The 27,231-nt window shown below is 43.1% G+C and overlaps 1 protein-coding gene across 1 annotated transcript in view; it reads right to left on the bottom strand.

Annotated features, from left to right (window-relative positions):
• The window catches only part of LOC142303971 (scaffold attachment factor B2-like), an 812,977-nt gene that overhangs the window by 509,026 nt on the left and 276,720 nt on the right, over positions 1-27,231 (bottom strand). Inside the window, exon 12 of the mRNA XM_075345939.1 lies at positions 17,887-18,023. Coding sequence (XP_075202054.1) covers positions 17,887-18,023 — 137 coding nt within the window. The remainder of the gene's footprint in view (positions 1-17,886; positions 18,024-27,231) is intronic.

Below are 27,231 nucleotides of genomic sequence, written 5' to 3'. Positions count from 1 at the left end.
GGAGACACAGCACTCCGCCTAGCCCGACAGAAGAGCCCACTTAAGTTTAACAACGTTACACTCTCGATCTTCCCAGACTTTTCGGTGGACATCCAGAAACAGAGGGCCCACTTCATGGATGTGAAGAAAAAATTAAGGGAGCGAAACATCATCTATTCTATGCTATACCCTGCCCGGCTCCGCATAGTGCATGAGTTTTTTACTACACCTGCTGAGGCTGAGGACTGGGTACAGTTACACCCGAGACCTAAGGGGCAGAAGCAATGAGGCTACGTCTACTAAGTGATATTTGCTGAGCCCCATGGTGCCCTTCATCTCCCATGAAAGCTTGAAGCCCCCTTTGGAGAAAGACAAGACTTCTCCGTGCCTTGAGTGATGGAGGAATTGGCCAGGAGTTGGTTCCTGTGAGATGGGAGCCCTATTTTGTGCACTCTAATACCACCTATACCAGGACACTGCATTCAGTGGTGGTATCCCCATTGATGTTTGAAATGTTTTACAGGACTTATCGGAAAGGTCCTGAAGTTCGATCATGTTTTTCTATGTTTACAGCTGCTATTACATTAACTTTATTTCTTCGCAGAGATAGGCTTAAAACTATTGGTGGATTAACCACATCTAATTGCGGGGTGAAACGTGCCTTATACTTGGGATCCTGGTTCTATAAACAGATTTATATGATATGGGGTCAGAGATGATAGTTATGACCTGGAATGTCAGAGGCCTTAAGTCGCCCAAAAAAAGTATCAAGGTATTTTCCCAAATTAAGCAAATCAGGGCTCAGCTGGTGGCACTAGTAGAAACTCACCTCACACGAGACACAACCAGACTAGTAAACAAACCATGGGTACAATGGTCGACGCATGCGTTCCACACCACCTACTCCAGAGGAGTCTCTTTATTGGTCCATAAAAACATACGATGGGAAGCAAAGGTGGTAAGGCGTGACCCGGAGGGGCGGTTTGTGTTTATATATGCGTCTATAGATTCTAGAGATTATGTGCTACTATGCATTTATAACCCCTCACCGGCTCGCGTTTCCGTTCTTAAACAGGCACGGAGCTTTGCCTTCAGCTACCCAGATGCATATGTGTTATGCATGGGGGATATTAACCTTGTGATGAATGAGGAGCAGGACAGGTTTCGGGTAGATGGGGGGAGACAACAATCAACCCCGGATTCGACTGACTTACAGCAATGCGTGGAGGGAGGCGGGTGGATAGACCTTTGGCGACTCCGACACCCTAACACTTGAGAATACACATGTCACTCCTCTACTAGACGTACGCTGTCCAGACTGGATTATATTTTTGGGTCAAGCAACGTCGCGACCTGGGGGATGATGTGGTACACGGGGTCAGGGGCATATCAGATCATAGCCCAGTGATCCTCACTCTTAAGACTAATCAAAATGTTAGCAAACCCTTTTGAGCCCTTTTGGTTGAAATTAATTGATCAAAGCGATAGGACCCGGACCCAAATAGAAGATTTTCTAAAAATCCACCCTAAACCCTGGAATAATAACTTGGTGTGGGATACGCTCAAGGCTTACCTTCGTGGGTGTCTTTCTTCAACCATAACATATCTTAAAAGAGCGACTAGAAATGAGGATGACATGGTGGAGGGGAGACTTAAGGACCTAGAGGCAGAATATATTACAGCCCCAACCGATGGGAACAGAGCAGCCTGGAGGCATTCATACAGGTTGTATATGCAACACTCTGAGACCAAGTCCAAACGCAAACTGTTCTTCACTCGACAATCTTACTTTGAGCTTGGAAACCAGTCCAGTAAATTACTGGCATATATGGTTCGGCAACATAACACCTCAAATACAATACTAGGTAGACGGAGGGCGGACGGCTCCACAGCTACATCCCCTGAAGATATCTTGGAGTGCTTCCATGAATATTATAAAACCCTATATACTTCTAGAAGCCCTCATTGAGTTCAAAGCTGTGGGGCATATCTATCGGATCTGGAGTTTCCCACTTTGAGCAGATCGCAACGGGAGTCTCTGGAGGCGGACATCACACTGGACGAAGTGATTACAGCCATCTCAGATATGGCTAGGGGGAAATCTCCGGGTCCAGACGGTCTCCCCATAGAATTCTATAGTAAATATTGTGATGTATTGGCCCCGATTTTATTAGATGTTTTCTCTCATTATTCAATCGGTGACTCTCTACCTGCCTCCTTATACGAAGCGCACATAGTTGTGCTGAGGAAGGAGGGCAAAGACCCATTCGACTGCGGCTCATACCGCCCTATATCCCTAGTCAATGTGGATTATAAGATCTTTACCAAAATATTGGTGTCCAGGCTCAATTCAGTTACATTGAGTATAGTTCACCCAGATCAAACAGGATTTATGCCTGGAAAAAACACCTCAATAAATATAAGACGGGTCCAATCCATAGTACAATATAGTACATTGTTCCAGGAAAATGAGTGGGCCTTGGCCTCGCTGGACACGGCCAAGGCATTTGACTCGGTAGAATGGCCATTTTTGTTTGCCTGCCTCCAGAGATTCGCCTTTGGGCCTAAATTCAGCAATTGGATTCATATATTGTATAGGTCCCCGATGGCCAGGGTACTGGTCAATAGCGTTATATCTGCACCTTTCTCACTGAGATGGGGCACAAGACAGGGATGCCCTCTGTCTCAAGCATTGTTTGCACTAGTTATTGAAGCCTTGGCAATTAAAATCCACTCTCATCCACAGATCACTGGAATCACTATAGCCGACCGCACAGATCAAATAGGATTGTATGCGGATGACATGGTTGTCTTTTTGGACAGAGTACAAGAAACCTTGTCTGTGGTTATAGATACTATAGATAAATTTGGGGAGTTTTCGGGACTGCACATCAATTGGGACAAGTCGGCTCTGATGCCATTAACACAGGGGTCTAGAAATTCAATGAAGGGTAGGTCACCTCTGCAAGTGGTGACTAGCTTCAAGTACCTGGGAATACACATACAGAAGGACCATACACTAGACTATCAGACGTGTATAACACCACTCCTGGAACACATTAAACTTAAATATAACTCGTGGAGCAAGTTACCCCTGTCGGTAGTTGGCAGAATCAACTTAATCAAAATATTACTTCCAAAACTCAGTTACACATTACAACATAGTGCAGTATCAGTACCCAAGTACTTCTTCTGTACGCTGAACTCGCTTACTACTTCTTTCATATGGGGGAGATCCAGACCCAAACTCCGGTTATCCATTTTACAGAGATCCAAGAGACTGGGAGGGATGGCTTTGCCGGAGTTCTTCCTGTACTATCTGGCGGGGCAGCTTAAAGCACTAGTGGCCTGGATGCCTGGTTGTCAACTGCCGAACTCCGAGAGTCACTTGGCACACGCAGCCGGGACTGACTGTTTGGTGGGTTTTTTGGAATCAGATGGACTGAGAATATCACGGCAACTACCCCTCCTCAAGCTGGCAAGATTGGTCTGGCGACAAGCTAAGAGAGTGGCACATTTTGAGGGAGTGGTGGCGGAGCACCCACTATGGGGGAATAGCCACTTCCATACTCTGAGAGATCACCCCTCAGCACAATTTTGGGTCACTCACAATGTCATTACACTGGGTGATCTACCGTATTTTTCGCTTTATAAGACGCACCTGATTATAAGACGCACCCCCAAATTTGGTGAAGGAAAGAAGAATTTATTTTTTTTTAATGTTAAATGGGGTCCATCTTATAATGCCAGTGTCCCTCTAACAAATCATATAGGGTATATGTCCGTCATAGCCCCCCATCCTAAAATTAGCCCCCTTAATCTGCATATGGCCCCCTTATATTGAATATAGCCCCCTTGTGATGGCACACGTTCCCCTGTGCTGCCTATGGTCCCCTATGAATTGCACACGTTCCCCTGTGTTAGATAGCGCCCCCAAGCTGCTGCCCATGGCCCCTATAGATCTCACAAGTCCCCCTGTGTTAGATATCGCTCCCATAATGCTGCCCATGGCCCCTATATAGATCGCACAAGTCCCCCTGTGTTAGATATTGCCCCATAGTGCTGCCCATGGCCCCTATATAGACCGCACAAGTCCCCCTGTGTTAGATATCGCCCCCATAGTGCTGCCCATGGCCCCTATAGATCGCACAAGTCCCCCTGTGTTAGATATCACCCCCATAGTGCTGCCCATGGCCCATATATAGAGCGCACAAGTCCCCCTGTGTTAGATATCACCCCCATAGTGCTGCCCATGGCCCCTATAGATCGCACAAGTCCCCCTGTGTTAGATATCACCCCCCTGCTGCTGCCCATAGTAAAATAAAACACTCTTTCCTTACCTCCTCCAGCGTTTATCTCCCTCCTGCATCCCTCCGTGCTTCTGTTCTTCCACTTCCTGGTTCTCAGTGCGGTCATGTGATCGGCACAGCAGACTGAGATTTCTGCGTGCCTGCCTGATTACAGTGGAAGCAGGAGACCGGTGAGAAACGCTGCAGGGGGTAAGTAAAGCTTTTTTATTTTAGAATGAGCAGCAGCATGGGGGCCAAATCTAACACAGGGGGGGGGGCATGTGCCATCACAGGGGGGCGCAGGCTCATATAATATACACCGCTCCCCAGCCCATCACTGCGGTTCGATTTCAGCACCACCGGAGATGGACAGCGGCTGTGCATATTATATGAGCGGGAGCAGGAGATCAAACGCTGCTGCCGCCGCAGCGTTCACCTGCGCTCCAGAGCTGCCCCCACCTCCCCTGGACCCTGCAGTGTACATATTTATATATATACACCCCCCCCGTATATTCGGCTTATAAGACGCACCCCCTACTTTCCCCCAAAATTTGGGGGGACAAAGGTGCGTCTTATAAAGCGAAAAATACGGTATATGCCCCGGGAACCACAACCTTCAAATCCTTTGACCAGATCCAAACTGAATATAATATCCCAAGGTCGCAATTTTTTAGATACCTGCAGATTCGTACAGCGATTCAGTCCCATATGCAGAAAATTGGAACGGGGAAACTGATGTCAACACTCCCGATGATAGGTATCCTAAAATCACAGGGACCTCGGGGTTTAATCTCAGCCATATATACTTACCTGTTGTCGGTGGGGGTGGAGTCGGACCCCTTGCCAGCCCAGGATAGATGAAGATCTCTAATTCCCTCTCTACAGGGAGAGGAATGGGAAGAGATATTGGAATCTCCGACTGCGGTATCCCCTTCGGTTAATAATAAGTTGATTCAATGTTACATTGTTCACCAAGCGTACCTTACTCCCACTCGATTATTTAGTATGGGACGTTCTCGTACATTGGAGTGCCCGAGGTGTCATCGGTCAGGGGAAAATTTCATACATATGATCTGGAGCTGTCCTAATATGTCCTCGTATTGGAGGGGAGTGACATCCCTGCTATCATTGATTGTGTCAATTCCTGTTTCATGGGACCCATTGGTATGCCTATTTAGGATAATGGAGGAAGAGTCCTGGGATCATTATATGATAACATTCCTCAGAGGGGCATTATTTTTGGCTAGAAAAGTACTAGCCTTGCGGTGGATGGGGGATTCGAGTCCAACTGTGCGGTCCTGGGTTAAATTAGTCAATGCAACTATAGTCTATGAGCGGGTGGTATACTACAACAGGGGGTGCCCGGAAAAATTTAACAAAATTTGGGGTCTATGGAACTCTTCTCCGGATACACTTACAGAGGCTTAGAAAAATCTATGCGAATAGAGGTGGTTCCCGTTAGATGTTGGGAGATGGAAGCTATCCTACGGTATCTTGCGGTAAAGTGATGCAATGTAGCTGCTGTTCTTTCTTTTTCACCTTTTTATTCCCTTTTCTACCCTGTTTCTTAAAAAATGGTCATGCTGATCGTTAGAACTGTTCTTATGCTTAATATAAAACTGGATATATATGCAAATGATAAGAAGAATGGATAATACTATTTTATCTTGAGTACAACAGATACTATGGACTCTATTTGATTCTTCCGTGTTGTGAACGTATAGCACTATGCATGTACTGAGCTATTTCTCACATTGTAAATGTCAGTTTTACCATGTGTGAAACTGTTAATGAAACGAAGTTAAAAAAAAAAAAAAAAAATCAATGCACATAAACAAAAAACAGGGCAGCCGTGCGTGTCAGGATTCGGTCAGCACCAAGGTCTTGGCTCCATAAAGAATATAGTTGCTAAAGGACCAAAAGTGATTGAAAATGGCATCCTGTAAAATTGCATGGGTATATGTATATCTAAACAGGGTATACCAAATTCAACCACTAGAGGTCTCATATGGTTGGGTCACAGAATTAATACAGGATGATACAATAGCCAACTGAATAGCATAGCAACAATGTGGCAGGTGTATATAGTACAATTTAATAGATATAAGAGTTGTAGTGATACATTAATAATAACCAAAATGGTATTTCACACTCTCATAATTCATTATCAATAGGAAGAGTCTTATGATAAACCATATAGATGCCAGCTATTTCAGCAACAAGATAATGTTCATATAGTGTACCTATATAATTAAAGACAGTTTATATAAACAGTTGCTGGTAATTCTGCAGAAAGGCAATACAATCATAAAATAGTGAACCTGTATTATGTGCAGCATCACATCCCTTGTACATAGTTACAAACCGTTTAGTGAATGGTAGAAAGACATATTGCCAGCGGTAAGTAAGGGGAAATCATGCTGTACATTAAGGAGAAAATGCTCCAGCAAGGTAGAACGACCCACCAAGGAACAGCCTGACTGAACACGCTGCCCTGCACCTCAACACGTGTTTCGCTTCCGCTTCATCGGGAGGTGCAGGGAGTGTGCTGCCAGCGGTTTAAGTACCAAATTGTGGCGCTTAACTGCCAATAGCGGCGCGTGTCGGCACACCGAGGCCCATCCCACACAGCACATGGGCGTCAAGGAATCATCAGCGTGCACAGGTGCAACACAGAAAATCCTATTGGACGCCAGGCGCCAGGGGGAGGGGCGTCAGGGAGCCAGCGCGGACAGGCAGGAAGCCAGAGATCCCATTACAGAGTCAGGCAAAGTGTGGGCAAACATGGCAATAGTCAAAATAGACATAATATGAAAACGCCATCCTTTGTTGCATGATGATAAAAGTAGAATTATTCACAGGGATCAGAAACCATTTCCTCATTCATCCACTGGGGACCGCCAGATCTATAAGGACAAACATTAAAAATAAAATAAATGTTATGGTAGAAACGTGATCCGGAGCCACTATCAGCTCAAACGCAATGTCATATTTCTTAAAATGATACATAGTATCAGGCGACTCAAACATGACAATGTCATGAAAATACATAAAGAGGAAAACGCATATAGAGATATGAAGGGACATGGTGGAAATAAGATAATCGTGATATACATCACAGGCCGGAATTATTTAAGAAAACCCTTCAAGCTTACGGCATCATTAAGTCCCCTAGGTTTAATGGTATCGAGGATTGTAATAAAACGAGCCTCCTTCTTATGTAAATTGTTGGTAACATCACCGCCTCTAGCCCCCATATTCACCCTATCAATACCTCTAAACTTGAGCTGTCACCAATTACATCCATGCCGCTCCCTGAATTGTCTCGATATATTTTTTAATTGAGCTATTTCATCGGGTCTCTGGGCCTTTGCAGCATTTTTAATATCCCGCAGATGTTCGAAGACTCGTACCCTTAACTCTCGGGTAGTCAGACCTACGTAAATCACCCCACATGGGCATGATGCCCAGTAGACAACATTCATAGAGCGGCAATTGATAAACTGAAGAATTTTATAGGTTTTTGATTGCGAGGAGTCCCAGAATTCAAATGCCCGATCCATCTGGGAGCAGGCACCACAATCACCATATCAAAAGGATCCACATCTCGGACCCTGGGTGGTAAATGGATTACTAGTACTATGTGGCGTGTAGTGACTCCTCACAATCAAATCCCTAAGTGTTCTTGATCTTCTAGGGGTGATGGCGGGTTTCAAAGTGAGAATAGGGGCAAGGTCGTGATCTGCCATAAGTATCGGCCAGTATTTTGTGATTATGGCGGACATCTCACGCCATTGTGCATGGTAGGGAGTGATGAGCCGTAATGTATCGTCAGTTGTTCTATTTTTCACCTTCAAAAGCTCATCATGAGGGGTTCTTTTTGCCCCCTCATATTCCTTCTGGATGGACTGGGAGGAATAGTGCCTGGCTCTAAACCGCCTTCTGAGGTCCAGAGATTGGTTAGGAATAGGGAATCACTCGAACACGCCCTACGTGCTCTCAGAAATTGTCCGGTTGGTATCGAATGAATTACCTGAAAAGGGGTGGGAGGACTTGGCATCCAAAAGAGAATTAACAGCTGTCTTGTTCCGAAATATATCAGTGCACAATCCACCATCGCTGCCCTTGGTGATCACAACGTCCAAAAATTCGATTCTCTCAGTGCTGGTGGTGACCGTAAGATTAATATTTTTAGTATTAGTGTTGAGACGCTGCACAAAAGCTTCCAGTTTTTGGACCTCCCCTGCCAAATTAAAAAAATGTCATCAATATAGCACAGCCACATGTGGACTGCGCCAAACTCAAAATCTGAAAAATGAATGGACCGTTCCCAATAACCAAGAAAGAGGTTTGCATATGAAGGCGCACAAGACGCCCCCATTGCAACTCCTCTCTCTTGGAGATAGAAACGGTCCTTAAATAAGAAAAAATTGTGGGTTAAAATAAAAACGCAACAATAATAGAAGGAGGTCCATCAACTGAACGTCAAGGTTAGTTGTTCGAAGAAAAAAATTCTACGGCCTCAAGACCATCAGCATGATTAATTGAGGTGTACAGCGACTCAACATCTACGGTCACCATTATAACATCTGTTTCCAGCACCAGTCCATCAAGTCTGTTGAGGAACTCTGTTGAGTCGCGAATATATGAAGGTAATGTGATCACCAAGGGCTTAAAATAGTGATCAACAATTTGCAAACCGGCTCACACAAATTGTTATTGCCGGAGACTCTGGGTCTTCCAGGCGGACATGTTAAATGTTTGTGCACTTTCGGTAGAAAGCATATAGTTGGGATTGTTGGAAATTTAACTAATAATCCCTCCAGTATGGATTTGGGGATTATGCCCTTCTCATAGGCAAGATAGAGTACATCTGAAAGCTCACTCCGAAATCTGGCAGTAGGATCGGTCTTCAGTTTAGAATAACAGACGCTGCTAAGCTGTCTGAAGGCCTCTGCCTCATATTGTTCCTTAGACCACAGAACCACGTTCCCACCCTTATCGGCCTGTTTGACCACCACATCATCCATTGCTTGTAGTTCCAAAAGGGCCTTACGTTGTTGTTTACTCATGTTATCGTGTTCTTTTTGTGGGCAATTGTCTTAATTCCTTATAAAAACAATTTTGTGAACAGATAAATGGGTGGGCAGGCCGACAAGGGTGGGAAGGTGGTAGAGCGTTTTTTGACAGAGCTGGGAAAGTGGGCTAGACTAACATTCTCCTATTCCGCCAACAGCAATTCTAATACTCTGATGGCTTTTTTCGTGGTCGTGATGCGAACTGGGCCGCACAGGTTAAGGATGTCTTTGGTACCGAAGTGAATATGTTAATTGCCCCTGAATCTCCTCCGCAGTGTCGTGAGTTACAAGTTAGATGGAAGACCCATAGTGTCCGGCAATAACAATTTTTGTGAGCCGGTTTGCAAATTCTTGGATCACTATTTTAAGCCCTTGGTGATCACATTACCTTCATATATTCGCGACTCAACAGAGTTCCTCAACAGACTTGATGGACTGGTGCTGGAAACAGATGTTATGATGGTGACCGCAGATGTTGAGTCGCTGTACACATCAATTAATCATACTGATTGTCTTGAGGCTATAGAATTTTTTCTTCGAACAACAAGCCTTGACGTTCAGTTGGTGGACCTCCTATTATTGTTGCGTTTTTATTTTAACCCACAATTTTTTCTTATTTAAGGACCGTTTATCTCCAAGAGAGAGTAGTTGCAATGGGGTGTCTTGTGCGCTCTCATATGCAAACCTCTTTCTTGGTTATTGGGAACGGTTCGTTCATTTTCCGGACTTTGCGTCCACATATGGCTGCGCTATATTGATGACATTTTTTTAATTTGGCAGGGGGAGGTCCACCAACTGGAAGATTTTGTGCAGCGTCTCAACACTAATACTAAAAATATTAATCTTACTGTCACCACCAGCACTGAGAAAATCGAATTTTTGGACGTTTTGATCACCAAGGGCAGCGATGGTGGATTGTGCACTGATATATTTCGGAACAAGACAGCTGTTAATTTTCTTTTGGATGCCAAGTCCTCCCACCCCTTTCAGGTAATTAATTCGATACCAACCGGACAATTCCTGAGAGCACGTAGGGTGTGTTCGAGTGATTCCCTATTTGATAACCAATCTCTGGACCTCAGAAGGCGGTTTAGAGCCAGGCACTATTCCTCCCAGTCCATCCAGAAGGGATATGAGAGGGCAAAAAGAACCCCTCGTGAAGAGCTTTTGAAGGTAAAAAATAGAACAACTGACAACACATTACGGCTCATCACTCCCTACCATGCACAATGGCGTGAGATGTCCGCCATAATCACAAAATACTGGCCGATACTTATGGCAGATCACGACCTTGCCCCTATTCTCACTTTGAAACCTGCCATCACCCCTAGAAGATCAAGAACACTTAGGGATTTGATTGTGAGGAGTCACTACACGCCACATAGTACTTGTAATCCATTTACCACCCAGGGTCCGAGATCTGGATCCTTTTGATGTGGTGATTGTGGTGCCTGCCCCCAGATGGATGGGGCATTTGAATTCTGGGACTCCTCGCAATCAAAAACCTATAAAATTCTTCAGTTTATCAATTGCCGCTCTATGAATGTTGTCTACTGGGCATCATGCCCATGTGGGCTGATTTACATAGGTCGGACTACCCGAGAGTTAAACGTACGAGTCTTAGAACATCTGCGGGATATTAAAAATGCTGCAAAGGCCCAGAGACCCGATGAAATAGCTCAATTAAAAAATATACCGAGACAATTCAGGGAGCGGCATGGATGTAATTGGAGACAGCTCAAGTTTAGAGGTATTGATAGGGTGAATATGGGGGCTAGAGGCGGTGATGTTACCAACAATGTACATAAGAAGGAGGCTCGTTGGATTACAATCCTCGATACCGTTAAACCTAGGGGACTTAATGATGCCGTAAGCTTCAAGGCTTTTCTAAAATAATTCTGGCCTGTGATGTATATCACGATTATCTTATTTCCACCATGTCCCTTCATATCTCTATATGCGTTTTCCTCTTTATTTATTTTCATGACATTGTCATGTTTGAGTCGCCTGATACTATGTATCATTTTAAGAAATATGACATTGCGGTTGAGCGGATAGTGGCTCCGGATCACGTTTCTACCATAACATTTATTTTATTTTTAATGTTTGTCCTTATAGATCTGGCAGTCCCCAGTGGATGAATGAGTAAATGGTTTCTGATCCCTGTGAATAATTCTACTTTTATCATCATGCAACAAAGGATGGCGTTTTCATATTATGTCTATTTTGACTATTGCCATGTTTGCCCACACTTTGCCTGACTCTATAATGGGATCTCTGGCTTCCTGCCTGTGCGCGCGCTGGCTCCCTGACGCCCCTCCCCGTGGCGTCCAATAGGATCTTCTGTGTTGCACCTGATGATTCCTTGACGCCCATGTGCTGTGTGGGATGGGCCTCAGTGTGCCGACGCGCGCCGCTATTGGCAGTTAAGCGCCACAATTTGGGACTTAAACCGCTGGCAGCACACTCCCTGCACCTCCCGATGAAGCGGAAGCGAAACACGTGTTGAGGTGCAGGGCAGTGTGTTCAGTCAGGCTGTTCCTTGGTGGGTCGTTCTACCTTGCTGGAGCATTTTCCCCTTAATGTGCAGCATGCTTTCCCCTTACTTACCGCTGGCAATATGCCTTTCTACCATTCACTAAACGGTTTGTAACTATGTACAAGGGATGTAATGCTGCACATAATACAGGTTCACTATTCTATGATTGTATTGCCTTTCTGCAAAATTACCAGCAACTGTTTATATAAACTCTGTCTTTAATTATATAGGTACACTATATGAACATTATCTTGTTGCTGAAATAGCTGGCATCTATATGGTTTATCATAAGACTCTTCCAATTGATCGTGAATTATGAGAGTGTGAAATACCATTTTGGTTATTATTAATGTATCACTACAACTCTTATATCTATTAAATTGTACTATATACACCTGCCACTTTGTTGCTATGCTATTCAGTTGGCTATTGTATCATCCTGTATTAATTCTGTGACCCAACCATATGAGACCTCTAGTGGTTGAATTTGGTATACCCTGTTTAGATATACATATACCCATGCAATTTTACAGGATGCCATTTTCAATCACTTTTGGTCCTTTAGCAACTATATTCTCCATGTAGCCCAGACCTTGGTGCTGACCCAATCCTGACACGCACGGCTGCCCTGTTTTTTGTTTGTGTGCATTGATTTTATTCTCACTACTTTGCACTATTTGTGTGTCCCTGTGTCGTATTGTTTAATAAAATATATTTTGTATTTTTGTAAACTCCTTGGCACGTAGCCTTTATTTAATGATTTATTGTATCTATGAACAGAGTCAATTTGTATAAATCAATTCCTGCTTTGGTGACTTTTGTCAAATTATATTCATCTCTAATATGGATCAGAGTATTCTTTTGTGGTTAATGGAAATGAGTCCTGTCTGAATGGGCATAGAAATTGTGTATTGGCTGAATGGAGACTATAGTGAAGACTATAAATGTTAAGCTGAACAGGCATAGCAAATAACAAGCTTTCTTGAGAATGCTTATGTGACGCCCTGGCGCCGCCAGGTGGTCACAGAAGAACAATTCACCCGACATAACACCATCCCACATAAGGTACCATCTGCCACAAAATCCTAGCCACCCCCCCTCAAGATAGGAAGGACACACCAGTGGGAAGGACCAGGTGAATTGGGAGCGCCCACCTAGGGATCTTGAGGATCTGGGGGTGGGAACAAATCAGTTTGAGTTAAGTCTAAAGGCCCTGTCACACACACAGATAAATCTGCGGCAGATCTGTGGTTGCAGTGAAATTGTGGACAATCAGTGCCAGGTTTGTGGCTGTGTACAAATGGAACAATATGTCTAGGATTTCACTGCAACCACAGATCTGCCAAAGATTTATCTTTGTGTGTGACGGGGTCTTAAGTCAGAGTTATTTGGAAGGAGAATTTGAAGTTGGTAGTTTGAGGTTGAAGGAGTGAAGTCAAGGCTGAGCCTAGTGGAGGGTAGCCAGGGTAGTGGCCCTGGTCTACTGGCTAGGTGGTAAGCAGTGGAACGTGTCCAAAGGCGACGGGAGTCTGGTCACGGGAAGTCCAAAGTGGACCGAGACAGGGTTGGAGCCCGCTGGAACCAACAGCGGAGATCCACTTCAGAAACAGTTAACAGGTGGGGTACCTGGACCCTAGTTAGAAGATGGTTGCAAGCCCCTTCTCTAATTTTCCAGGCCGGGAGCAAGGTTCCAGACATTGTTCCAGAAGTGTTAGCCCAGATAGAGCGAAACGGCAGCCCACCGCGGGGGATAGGGTATCCGCAAACACCCACTGAGATCCCAAGGGCCAGTTTTCGCGGGCACGACTCCCAACCACAACAGCATCGGGAGTGGACTTCCCCGTTCCATATGGAGATGTCCAGAATTAAGAAAGTTACAGAGTGCCGGAGGAAGAGACATCGATACACCAGCCAGGTGTGGGACCAGAGTACACCCAGCCACGGCAGCCGGCCACTGACACCTTGGTTTACCAGCAGACTTGTGTGCAATTATTCAACAGTGAGTACACCAACATTGCCCGGTCCAGCCCGGCGCGCCACCTCCGGCCTACATCATTCCCCGTGTCCTGGACACTGAGCCTCGGGGCATCCACCCCTACCCATGGAGGGGTTAACATCCAGCTGCCATCCCATCGCCCCCGAGTGCTCTCAAACGGCAGCGGTGGTATTACATCTTACCACACACCGTGGGTGGCATCACAAAGTATCCACAGCAATCCCCGTACATATACGCTCCTTTTTATTTGAGTGTCCACGCGACCCCCGGGTCCGGAGACCCCTCGAGCCACTGTGGATCCGGATCCGAGCAGCCCGGCTGCTGCTGACGTGGGGGTGGCACACTTATCTTCCCTTGTATTGTACACAGTAATAGCAAATAACAAGCTTTCTTGAAAAAAAAAAACAAAAAACATCTCTTCAATTGTACACGGTGAGATAAGAATACAAAGAAACCAATTAGAGATACTGTGTTTATCCAAAAAAAGGACACTGTCATACTTTCTTTTTTCCCCCAAAAAAGCACTAGGGCTTATTTTTGGAGGAGGTCTTATTCTTGGAGAAACATGGTTGGGGGTAAGTTTACCCCCTTAAAAAAGCAGACCCCCCCACTTTCCAGGAGACTCATACCAGACCCGGACGTCGGCGTGGCTCCCAGGTCCTCCCTGTGATCTCCGGTGGGTGCTGCACGCCATCCTCCCCTACTTGTGGCTGACACACTCAAACACAGCAGATCGCTGACAATCACACACAGCAGATTGCAGAACAGATACACACACACTCACCACATCCAGCGTTACAGAATGCTATCAGCCGCAGTGAATGATGGGAGGAAGTCACGTGTCCACAGGTCCTGTAAGAAAGCATTGCGGCAGGTCCTTGCGCTCCAGTGTACTGCTTCTCAGGATTCTGCTGGTGAGAAGAAATCAGTGTCGCTGGATGTGGTGAGTGTGTGTGCTATCCGGTGTGTGTGTGTGTGTGTGTGTGATCTGATGTGTGTGCGTGTGCAATCTGATTGTGTGTGCAATCTGATGTTTGTGTGTGGGCTCAGATGTGTGCGGGGGGTACTTTTTGATTGTGCGTGTGATCTGATGGGTGACTGTGTGCGTGATCCGATGTGTGTGTGTGTGAGATCGGATGTGTGCGGAAGTGCGATCACTGCAGGTCCTCTGCTCGGCGTGTGGGGAGTATGATTACGGAGTACCCGCTGTCTATAATGAAGTGTCCTGCCGTATCTGTAACTTTTTTAGCTACATGGACACTTCATTATTTAACCGCGACTAAGGCTTATTTTCGGGGAGGGCTTATATTTAAGCATTGCGCCGATAAAGCTGAAAATCCCTGCTAGGGCTTATTTTTGGGGGAGGTCTTATTTTTGGAAAAACATGGCAGCTAGGCTGGAGACTATGTTTATAGAGTAACAGAAATACAGTTTCAGAGGTCTGAGGCCTGGTACAGAATGCAATGTTTGTACCTAGGAGGAGCTAACTACCTGGTGGCTGCTGTCTATGTGATTGGCCAAGAAATACTGTGACTCACAGGGAATTCAGCTTCTGAACACATAGGGGGAGAGAGAGAGACACAGAGCTGTGATCACATGGAGGCAGGGATGGCAGAGAGGCGCGACCAGCTTCTGAACCTGAGAGAGAATGAGACACTCTCCAGCCAAGATGGATGCGGGGGCGTGTCGAGCCTCCCCCACAGCTTCCCACGTTGAGAAAAAGTTTGAGACAGGCGCTGGCTGGAAAAAAACAATGGGGGGGTGGGGGGGAGTCTCATCCAGACTGCGTGTTAACGCTGCAGGACGGAGGAGACACATGCAAGGATGGTTGCAGGGGTGTGTGGAAAAAAAACAGCGTGTGAATATCTCAGCGCCGAGCCAGGAGACCAAGTTTGAAGCTGGACTGAATAAACCAGCTTGCAACAACACTAAACATATGCAAGTGTGGTACACTATAATACACATCTCTATTTCTGGATCTGCCACACAACTATTGAGAAATCACATTGACTATCGATGAAGGAGCAGAGTAAGGCTATGTGCGCACGTAGCATTCGGTCCCTGCAGAAATTTCTGCAGCGATTTGAACAGCACATGTGCGCTTCAAATCCCTGCAGAAAGAGTCCGTAATAAAAAAAAAAAAAAAAAAAAAAAAAAAAGCCGATTTCATGCGCTCTGAGTGCAGCCTCTCCCATAGACAAGAGCGGGCGCTGCATGCAGAGCGCACGGAATAAGTGACATGTCACTTCTTAGAACGCGCGCTTCGGGCAGCAGCCGAACCGCTGCGCTCTAATACGCCACGTGCGCACGTCTCCTGCATAATCTTCATAGATTATGCTGGGGGCACAGGACGCATGCAGTAACGCTGCGGTGCAGATCGTAGCGTAACTGCATGCAAATACGCAACGTGCGCATATAGCCTAAGAGAAACATGGACTGATTGTACAGATCTGGCCACCAGTGCACTATAAGACAGGTGAGTGATATTGTGCTGTCCAGAAGCCCCTATGCCAAATTAAGACAGGGAGGGTTGGATGGGAACAGAGTCCTACCTTGTCTTCATAGGGAAAGTGGAAAGCTGGATGTTTGCTTCTGTGATCTCTCTTATGTCTCATGGCCTGCCTCACTGTGGTGGGTGAGCGGAATGAAACTCTCCCTCTTCTGTCTCATGGCCTGCCTCACTGTGGTGGGTGAGCGGAATGAAACTTTTGGCAAAGGATCTCTAAATACTCCAAACCTCCAATCGCTGGCACGTTGGGGTTTAAGGATCCTGCCATCCCGACCAGAGAGGTAACAGTGTGGTCTATCTATCTCCTGTGCTCTCGGTCTCAGTGTGGGAGAACAGAGTGTCTCACTACACTCTGTTGCCCTTAAAGAAAAATGATCCTTTCTGAAAAGAAATAAAGAAAAAACATTAGATTAAAAAAAAAAAAAAACAAAAACTGGAAAAAAGTGGGTCTGGAGAAAAAAGCCCCGTGTCTGTCCTCCTGCTGATACTAAGCAAAAACTGAATAACTTCCTGCCAGTAGGTGGGTATATACTGCGGAGTTCATAGTATCATAGTATCATAGTTTTTAAGGTTGAAGGGAGACTCTAAGTCCATCTAGTTCAACCCGTAGCCTAACATGTTGATCCAGAGGAAGGCATAAAAAACCCCAATGTGGCAAACAAGTTCCAATGGGGAAAAAATGTCCTTCCTGACTCCACATCCGGCAATCAGACTAGTTCCCTGGATCAATACCCTGTCATAAAATCTAATATACATAACTGGTAATATTAAATTTTTCAAGAAAGGCATCCAGGCTCTGCTTAAATGTTAGTAGTGAATCACTCATTACAACATCATGCGGCAGAGAGTTCCATAGTCTCACTGCTCGTACAGTAAAGAATCCTCGTCTGTGATTATGATTAAACCTTCTTTCCTCAAGACGTAGCGGATGCCCCCGTGTTCCAGTCGCAGGCCTAGGTGTAAAAAGATCTTTGGAAAGGTCTCTGTACTGTCCCCTCATATATTTATACATTGTGATTAGATCCCCCCTAAGCCTTCGTTTTTCCAAACTAAATAACCCCAAGTTTAATAACCTGTCTTGGTATTGCAGCCCACCCATTCCTCTAATAATCTTGGTGGCTCTTCTCTGCACCCTCTCCAGTTCAGCTATGTCCTTCTTATATATCGGTGACCAGAATTGTACACAGTATTCTAAGTGCGGTCGCACTAGTGACTTGTACAGAGGTAGAACTATATTTTTTTCATGAACACTTATACACTTAAAAAGACACTTTAAAAGTTAAACTTTTGTTTTGTTGCCTAGTGTCGCCTCCTAGTGGCAGCAGCATATACCCATTGTTTCCAGTGTCCCCCAATGAGACGAGAGAAATAGATATATACAATGTCGTGAAGGGGTTAAAAAGGTCAACACCTGAAATAAAACTTAATTTCTTTTTTTAACGAAGATACAATGCTATTTTAGAACAATAACATCTGTAAAATTAAATTAAACATACCTTTGTCTCTCCATTTCTCTAATTTCTCTCTCTCTTTGTCTCTGACGCTCACGCTCCCTTTGCTCTTTAATTTTATCGAAGGAAAGAATCTCTCTCTTCTCTTTACTGCCAGATTTACGGTCACGACTATTGGAACTCTACAAGACAGTAAGTAATATGGCTCTAACTCAAAATTATTTTTCATAAAAAGCAGCCAGAAATGTTTGGGGTTTTTTTGCACACACATTCAGTATAGAATAATAATTTTCAATCCTTTCAGGCGTATTCCAAATGAATAAAAAAAACGAACAAAAAAAACCCCCCAGCATAACGTACTTTTTGTTGCCGTTAAAATGATATACCATGATGGAAAATCACCAATCCCTATCACAGGGTCCATTCGACACAGAATATGAGTGATGGACCCATTACAGCTACAAATATTAATCTACCACATTTCTCCGAAAATTAGATGAAGTCACAGATTATTTTTTGCGATGAAAAATAAACTGGAAAGGGCTTATTGTCAGGCGATGTTTTATTTTTTTTCTCCACAAACAACAACCTACATTTATTCTTGAACAGAAAAAAAAAAAAAAATCAACGTTTAATCAAATATACGTGATTACTTACCAGAAATGTGTGTTTTCAGAACCCATGAAAGCACCATGGAGAGGGGGGTTTGCCCTTCATGGACAGAAACTCTACTGAATAAAAGCAGAACCTTTCCCACGCATCAGTTGGATTGCAGAGCATGAGAGGACCTCCAGGTAGACATTGTAAACTTATACCTTCACTGATCATCCAAAATAACTATATAAACAGTCTCCATTCTAATTATGAGTGTGCATGTCCCTGAGCGTGTCCCTGTGCGTCTGTCTCTACCGATATCATATTACCTCACACATAAGCTTTTTATACTAAGAATGACCTTCGTTGCCTATAAAAACCAATCAGAGCTCCTAATAATGACCTGTATCTGCCAGCTCCATTGACTTTAATGTAAGCAGATTTTTTTGCTGCATAACTGTAAAGCGTAGACAAATTTTCCTCATAGTCTATGATGTTCCCTGACTCAAATTAGGTGTCTATGCAAAATTTTGTGATAGTAAATGCGACTGTGTATACATTATCAAATAGGTGATGGGCTAAAACGTGGTTAGTTCCCTGGTGGGTGGGATGGATTCCACCTTATCTCATGTACCTACTCTATGGAAAATGAATTTTTAATGTATGTTTAGTAATAAAATTTACATTTTATCATCTGAACAAGTCTCCTATACGTGTTTTTACACGAAGTACTTGACTGTGTATACATACTGTATGTATGTGTCTGCTGCTAAATATACACACACACATACATACATATACACATATATATATATATATATACATATATATATATATATATATATATATATATATATATATATATAAAATATATACCGTATTTTTTGGATTATAAGATGCACTTTTCCTCTCAAAAATTTGGGAGGAAAATGAGGAGTGCGTCTTAAAATCTGGATATAGCTTTACCTGGGGGTCCTATATGTGCGGCGATCAGGCGGCTGGGTGTCTGTGGATGCGTGCAAGCAGCCGGGTACCTGTGCTTGAGTGCGGGCGGCAGCCGGGTGCCTGTGTGCAGGCGGCAGTTGGGTGCCTGTGCCTGCGTGAGAGCGGCAGCCGGGACACTGGGACACACACTGCACCGGCCTGCTGCACCACTGATCCGCCGATTCCGCCGCACCTGCCACCATGGACGCCACCGCCATTGACCCGCCGCGCCTGCCAGCACAATCTCTGCCTTCTGTGACCGCGCTTCACCACCACTGCTGCCCCCCTCCAGGTAAGACAATACCGGAGTATAAGACGGACCACATTTTTATTTTTACGTCTTTTTTTAATGTCTAAATTTAGGGTGTGACTTATAATCCGATGCGTCTTATAAAGGGAAAAATACGGTGTGTGTGTATCACATCATCATGTACAATCGCGAAATTTTGCACAGACACGCCATATGACTAAGGGAACGTCATATGCTATGTTTGGGAGGGAAAATTCAACCCAGTCCTTTCCAGTTACTCTACAAAAATCTTACCTCCATTAATCTGAATAAAGCTGGGAGCTCCTGGCTATAAATAGCAACTGTCAGTGGTTGCTATAGGAACAAAACAAACTAAGTAAACGAAGCTTATGTGAGGTAAAAAGATGTCGGTGGTGAGACTGATAGAGACAGCCGGGCAAAGAGACAGCCGGGCAAAGAGACAGCCGGGCAAAGAGACAGCCGGGCAAAGAGACAGCCGGGCAAAGAGACAGCCGGGCAAAGAGACAGACGGGCAAAGAGACAGACGGGCAAAGAGACAGACGGGCAAAGAGACAGACGGGCAAAGAGACAGACGGGCAAAGAGACAGACGGGCAAAGAGACAGAAAGATAAAGAGCTTGAGACAGATACTGATGCAAATACAGAGAGATAGAAACAGACAGACAAGGAAAGAAACAGACAGCAAGACAGACATCGACACACAGACAGAGACTGGGAGACAGTTACTATCCCGGGCAACGCCCGGGTACTACAGCTAGTATATTACACATACATACACACAGTAATATATATTATATATACATATACACACACAGATATAGATAGATATCTCTATATCTATATATAATCTATCTATATCTCTCTGTGTGTATATATATATATATATATATATATATATATATATATATATATATATATATATATATATATATATATATATATATATTACATACATATATATATATATATATTACATACATATATATATATATATATATCATACATATATATATATATATATATACATATATATATATATATATATGTATATATATATATATATATATATATATATATATATATATATATATATATATATATATATATATTACATACATATATATATATATTACATACACACACACACACACACACACACACACACACACACACACACACACACACACACACATACATACATACATACATACATACATACATACATACATACATACATACATACATACATATATATATATATATATATATATATAACAACAATTAAGAGGAGACTTTGTGCAGCAGGCCTTCATGGTAAAATAGCTGCTAGGAAACCACTGCTAAGGACAGGCAACAAGCAGAAGAGACTTGTTTGGGCTAAAGAACACAAGGAAGGGACGTTAGACCAGTGGAAATCTGTGCTTTGGTCTGGGGAGTCCAAATATGAGATCTTTGAATCCAACCACCATGTCTTTGTAGAAAAGATGAACGGAGGGACTCTACATGCCTGGTTTCCACCGTGAAGCATGGAGGAGGAGGTGTGATGGTGTGGGGGTGCTTTGCTGGTGACACTGTTGGGGATTTATTCAAAATTGAAGACATACAGAACCAGCATGTCTACCACAGCCTCTTGCAGCGGAATGCTATTCAATCCGGTTTGCATTTAGTTGGACCATAATTTGTTTTTCAACAGAACAATGACCCCAAAAACACCTCCAGGCTGTTTAAGGGCTAATTTCACTAAGAAGGAGAGTGATGGGGTGCTACGCCAGATGACCTGGCCTCCATAGTCACCAGACCTGAACCCAATCGAGATGGTTTGGGGTGAGCTGGACCGCAGAGTGAAGGCAAAAGGGGCAAAAAGTGCTAAGCATCTCTGGGAATTCCTTCAAAACTGTTGGAAGACCATTTTCGGTGACTCCTTCTTGAAGCTCATCAAGAGAATGCCAAGAGTGTGCAAAGCAGTTATCAAAGAAAAAGGTGGCTACTTTGAAGAACCTAGAATATAAGATATATTTTCAGTTTCCCACTTTAAGTATTTCATTCCACATGTTTTAATTCACAGTTTTGATGCCTTCAATGTGAATCTTCAATTTTCAGGTCATGAAAATAAAGAAAACTCTTTGAATGAGAAGGTGTGTCCAAACTTTTGGTCTGTACTACACACACACACACACTATCACAGTACATATATACACACAGTGTATATATATTACACACACACATACTGATATACACAATATATATATATATATATATATATATATATATATATATATATATATATATATATATATATATATATACATACATATATACATACATATATACACACACATATTGATTGATTGATTGATTAACGAGCTAAATTGACTCACATCTAAGCACAAACCTTCCTATATAAGTAAACCTAGCTAAGGGGAAGCATTTATGCAGGGGGCATTTGTGCTGATTTTAATAAGTGCACAGCAGTTATTCATGGCAGATCCCTATTGATGATCCCCCCTCCCCAGCTGCCACTCCTCTTTTATCTCTAACCTCCTCTCTTGGCCTTTCACATCTAACTAACTCTCCTACACATGAAGGTGGGAATACACTGGACCTGGTCTTCTCCAGTCTCTGCTCAGTGCATGATTTCACTAACTCCCCTCTCCCACTCTCTGACCACAACCTTGTTTCATTCTTGCTCAAAAGCTGTCAACCCACTCAGGACACCCCCACTTACCTCCCATATAGGAATATACATGCCATTAACACACAAACTTCTGAAGAAGGTGCAGTCATCACTGGCCCCAATATCCTCCCTGTCATGTCCTGACTGCTGTAAAACATTATAATGAAACCCTACAGAGCGCCCTAGATGAAGCTGCACCTCCTACACGCAGAGCAACTCTGCGCGGACGGCAGCAGCCCTGGCACACGTTGCAAACGCGCGTTCTCCAGCGGTTTTCCAAGTGCGCTGAATGTCTTTGGAGAAAATCCAATCTAGCACAAGATTTCATCCACTATAAGTTTATGCTCAAAACATACAATGCTGCCCTTCACCTCTCCAAACAAGCATATTTTAACACCCTCATCACCTCTCTAGCCAACAATCCTAAACGACTCTGATACTTTCCATTCCTTCCTCGGACTAAGAGTTCTGGCCCCAACCACCAACCTCAGCGCAGATGACCTGGCCAATTATTTTAAAGAAAAAATTGACCATATACACCATGAAAATTCCTCCCATCCTCATAACACCACACATTGTCTACCCTCCTACACTTCATCTAGCTCACTTTCACTCTTTGATACAGTCACAGAAAAAGACGTCACCAGGCGCCTCGCATCTTCTCGCCCTACTACGTGAAGCAGTGACCCTATTCCCTCACATCTCCTTAAATCTGTCACCCCATCTGCCACCATTCACCTATCTAAAATATTTAATCTCCCTCTCTCCTCTGGTGTCTTTCCCTCCTCATTCAAACATGCCAGCATACACCCATTACTTAAACCATCCCTGGACCAAAACTGTGACGCTAACTACAGACTTGTCTCTAATCTCTCCTTCATCTCAAAACTCCTGAAACGCCTGGTCCACTCCCATCTAATTCGCTATCTGTCAGAATACTCTCTCCTTGACCCTCTGGAATCCGGTTGCCGCTCCTTACATTCTACTGAAACTGCTCTTACTAAAGTCTCTAATGATCTACTTACAGCTAAATCTAATGGTCACTACTCCCTGCTGATCCTCCTGGATCTCTCTGCTGCATTCGATACTGTGGATCACCAGCTCCTCCTCACTGTGCTCCGCTCTATCGGGCTCAAGAACACCGTTCTTTCTTGGTTCTCCTCTTACCTCTCTGACCGCTCATTCACTGTATCCATTGCCAGCTCCTCTTCCTCTCCCCCTTACGGTCGGGGTTCCTCAGGGTTCAGTCATAGGCCCCCTCCTGTTCTCTCTATACACAGCCCCTATTGGACAAACGATCAGTAGATTTGGTTTCCAGTATCATTTCTATGCTGATGACACCCAACTATACACATCTTCTCCTGACATCACCCCTGCACTATTACAAAATACTACCGATTGTCTGTCCGCTGTCTCCAACATCATGTCCTCCCTCTATCTAAAACAGAACCTATCAAAAACTGAACTTCTTCTGTTTCCTCCCTCTCCTAACCTTCCGAAACCCAATATTACCATTTCTGTTTGTGGCTCTACCATTACGCCCCAGCAGCACTACCGCTGTCTTGGGGTTATATTTGACTCCGATGTCTCTTTCACTCCCTACATTTGTTCACTTGCTCGTTCTTGTCAATTCCACCTCAAAAATATCTCTAGAATTCGACCTTTTCTTACCGTTGACTCTGCAAAAACTCTTACTGTCGCTCTCATTCATTCTCGCCTGAATTCTTTATTAATTGGTCTCCCTGTTACTAAACTCTCCCCTCTCCAATCCATTCTGAATGCCGCAGCCAGGATCATTTTCCTCTGCAACCGCTTCACTGATGCCTCTGCTCTTTTGCCAGTCATTGCACTGGTTGCCTATCCGCTACAGAATCCAACATAAACTTATCACTCTCACTCACGAAGTTCTTCACGGTTCCGCACCACACTACATCTACTCCCTCGTCTCTGTCTATCACCCCACCCGTGCCCCCCGCTCTGCTAATGACTTAAGACTGACATCCTCAACAATTCGAACCTCCCTCTCCAGTCTTCAAGATTTCTCACGAGCTGCACCAATGCTCTGGAACACACTACCAAGAGCAATCCGATTAATTCCAAACATCCACACCTTTAAGCGGGCCCTAAAAACACATTTCTTTAGACTAGCCTATCACCTTACTGCCCTGATCTAATCTAGTCCCTTTCTGCCCTTCATATCAAAAATGTACTTCCAATTCTTGTCCCCTGGCCAAGATTCTGGCCGATGACTGGTTCATGCAGCTGGTTTTAAATACTCGATTAAATCGATGGCTGGACCATATACAGTATAAAAAGCTTTTAACCCCCCCATTCACCTTTTGTGCCTCCCCTATTTCCTCAGACTGTAAGCTTACGAGCAGGGCCCTCACTCCTCCTGGTATCTTAAATTTTGTTATTTTGTATTGTCTCAAATTGTCTGTACATGTCCCCTCTGAATTGTAAAGCGCTGCGGAATATGTTTGCACTATAGAAATAAAACTTTATTTTATTATATATATATATATATATATATATATATATATATATATTTATTACAGAAATGTAAGAGAATTGGGATCCATCAAAAGGATGAAATTTCACCAGAATTTTAAATTCTTCTTCATTATTAATCGATTGAGTCATAAAAGTATGAGGAACTCCAATCAATTAATAGCACTCCAGCAAGGGACTACATGTTTCAGCACTATGTGCCTTCTTCATGGTCCTACTTGAACTGAGCTCCAACACTGACAATATATCCTCCTTTGTGGAACATATTCAAATAACCCTTAATTAAAAGCAGTGGAACAGGACAATTAAAAACATCTGAGTAGATGGTTGAGACTCAGTTCAAGAATATTGATAGAAAAATACATATATTGAACATGTTTTATACATAGACAAATAATATATACATTTGATAATAAACAATGATATAGGATAAACTCAACATAGTTATAGATAGATTATAGATAGATATACATATACATATATATATATATACACATATACATTATAATATATATATGTATATATATATGAAAAATACATCCTGCAGCAAGCAAGATCTGTAGATCAGTGACAAAAACCTATATGGTTCAGATGTTTTTTTTTTGTTTTGTTTTTTTTTCTCTCCTTCCCTTCTCTCTCCCCTTCCCCTCCTCCTCTCTCCCTCCTCCTCTGTTCTGTTTTCCTTCCTATCTTTCCTCCTCTCCCCTCCTCCCACTTTTAGAAGAGGAAAAAAAAAAAAACTTTCCCCTCCTTTCCTTCTTAATATTGTGTAATTAGACCCATTCTGCTGTTCAGTCCTTCAGGAACTCTAGTATCTAGTAAAAAAATCCACCTGCTTTTTGTCAAAAGGACTTTGAATTTACATGCCGGGGAAAAACTATGTGTATGACACAGTGTTGGATGTTAATCGTCTAGCACGTTGTTTAACTCTAAAATGTCATTTCGAGGATAATGTTGGTACTGATAATTTTTGTTCTACAGAAAACAGAGATGTTGAAAAGTTACTTACGATTAAGGAACAGGTGGGTTTGTTTAATCTGAGACAACTAGAATCTGAAAGTTCCAAAGAATACCAGGTCAATTTAAACAATTCCTTTCATGTAAAAAATACAAAATTGTACCCACTCAAATCCAGACCTCCTATGTTGGATGTTTTTCAAGAAGCGGTGGAAAGAGATTTGGTGGAATTAAATAACAGAGTGGAATTGACCCATCATAATCTGACATTTCATGAACATAAAAGCTCTTCAGGAATATAGCAAGAACAAAGATCTAAAAATTGTTCAGTCAGATAAGGGTGGATCAATTACTCAATTTAACCGCATTGGAAAACTCCAGTGTGTACAGGGAACTAAATGAAAATCCCACCCTCCCTTTCAATGATGAAATGAAAAAACTATTGCAGGAAGGTGTATTTACAGGAGCTATTTCAGAGAAATTGAGTGAAGCTTTGTATTGTGACCATCCTATTACACCTATCTACCACTCACTTCCTAAGGTGCATAAAGAAATTTTTCCTCCCCCACTGAGACCTATCGTTTCAGGGATAGGATCTTTCAGTGAACGCCTTGGGGAGTGGGTGGATCATTATTTACAACCCCTTGTGGCTCTAACTCCTAGTCACCTGAGAGATAGCAAAGCAGCTATTAATATGGTAAAAAAAAATTGAATGGGGGAATGATTATTTGTGGCTCTCATGTGATGTTATTGGATTATATCCATCAATTCCACATTCTGTTGCATTGGAGAGCCTCAGATATTATTTATCCAAATACAGTGAGTATACATTTAAAATCCAAAATTTTTTGTTACTTGCAACTAATTTTTTGCTTACCCATAATTATTTTGTTTTTGATGAGAAGTATTATATGCAGATACAGGGAGTGAGCATGGGAGCCAAATTCTCACCATCTTTAGCAAATCTAACTGTCAGTATGGGAGAAGAGATATTTTTCATTCCAACAATCCATTCAGATACAATATTTTTTGGCTGGGATGCTTTATTGATGATTTGTTTTTTGTTTGGAGGGGGAAGAAGGATTTTGCGTCTTCCTTTTTTCATATTTAAACAACAATAGTTTCAATCTTAAATTTACATGTCACATGAATGAGCTATCAATTAATTTTTTAGATTTGACCTTCAATACAGATCCAAATCGAAAAAAAGGTGTTGGTAGAACCCTATCGTAAACCCACAGCTGTTAACACTATACTGATGGCAAATTCATGTCACGCCAGTCATGTCATCAGGAACATACCCACTGGTGAATTGATTCGAAATAAAAGAAATAGTACTGAAAAAAATACCTATATGAAAGAATCTGAACTGTTGGTAAAAAGATTAAAATCTAGGGGTT

This window comes from Anomaloglossus baeobatrachus, chromosome 1 (genome assembly GCF_048569485.1).
Source record: "Anomaloglossus baeobatrachus isolate aAnoBae1 chromosome 1, aAnoBae1.hap1, whole genome shotgun sequence".
NCBI lineage: Eukaryota > Metazoa > Chordata > Amphibia > Anura > Aromobatidae > Anomaloglossus > Anomaloglossus baeobatrachus.
Note: the sequence above shows the minus strand (reverse complement) of the source record. Positions and strands in the feature narration are given on the sequence as shown.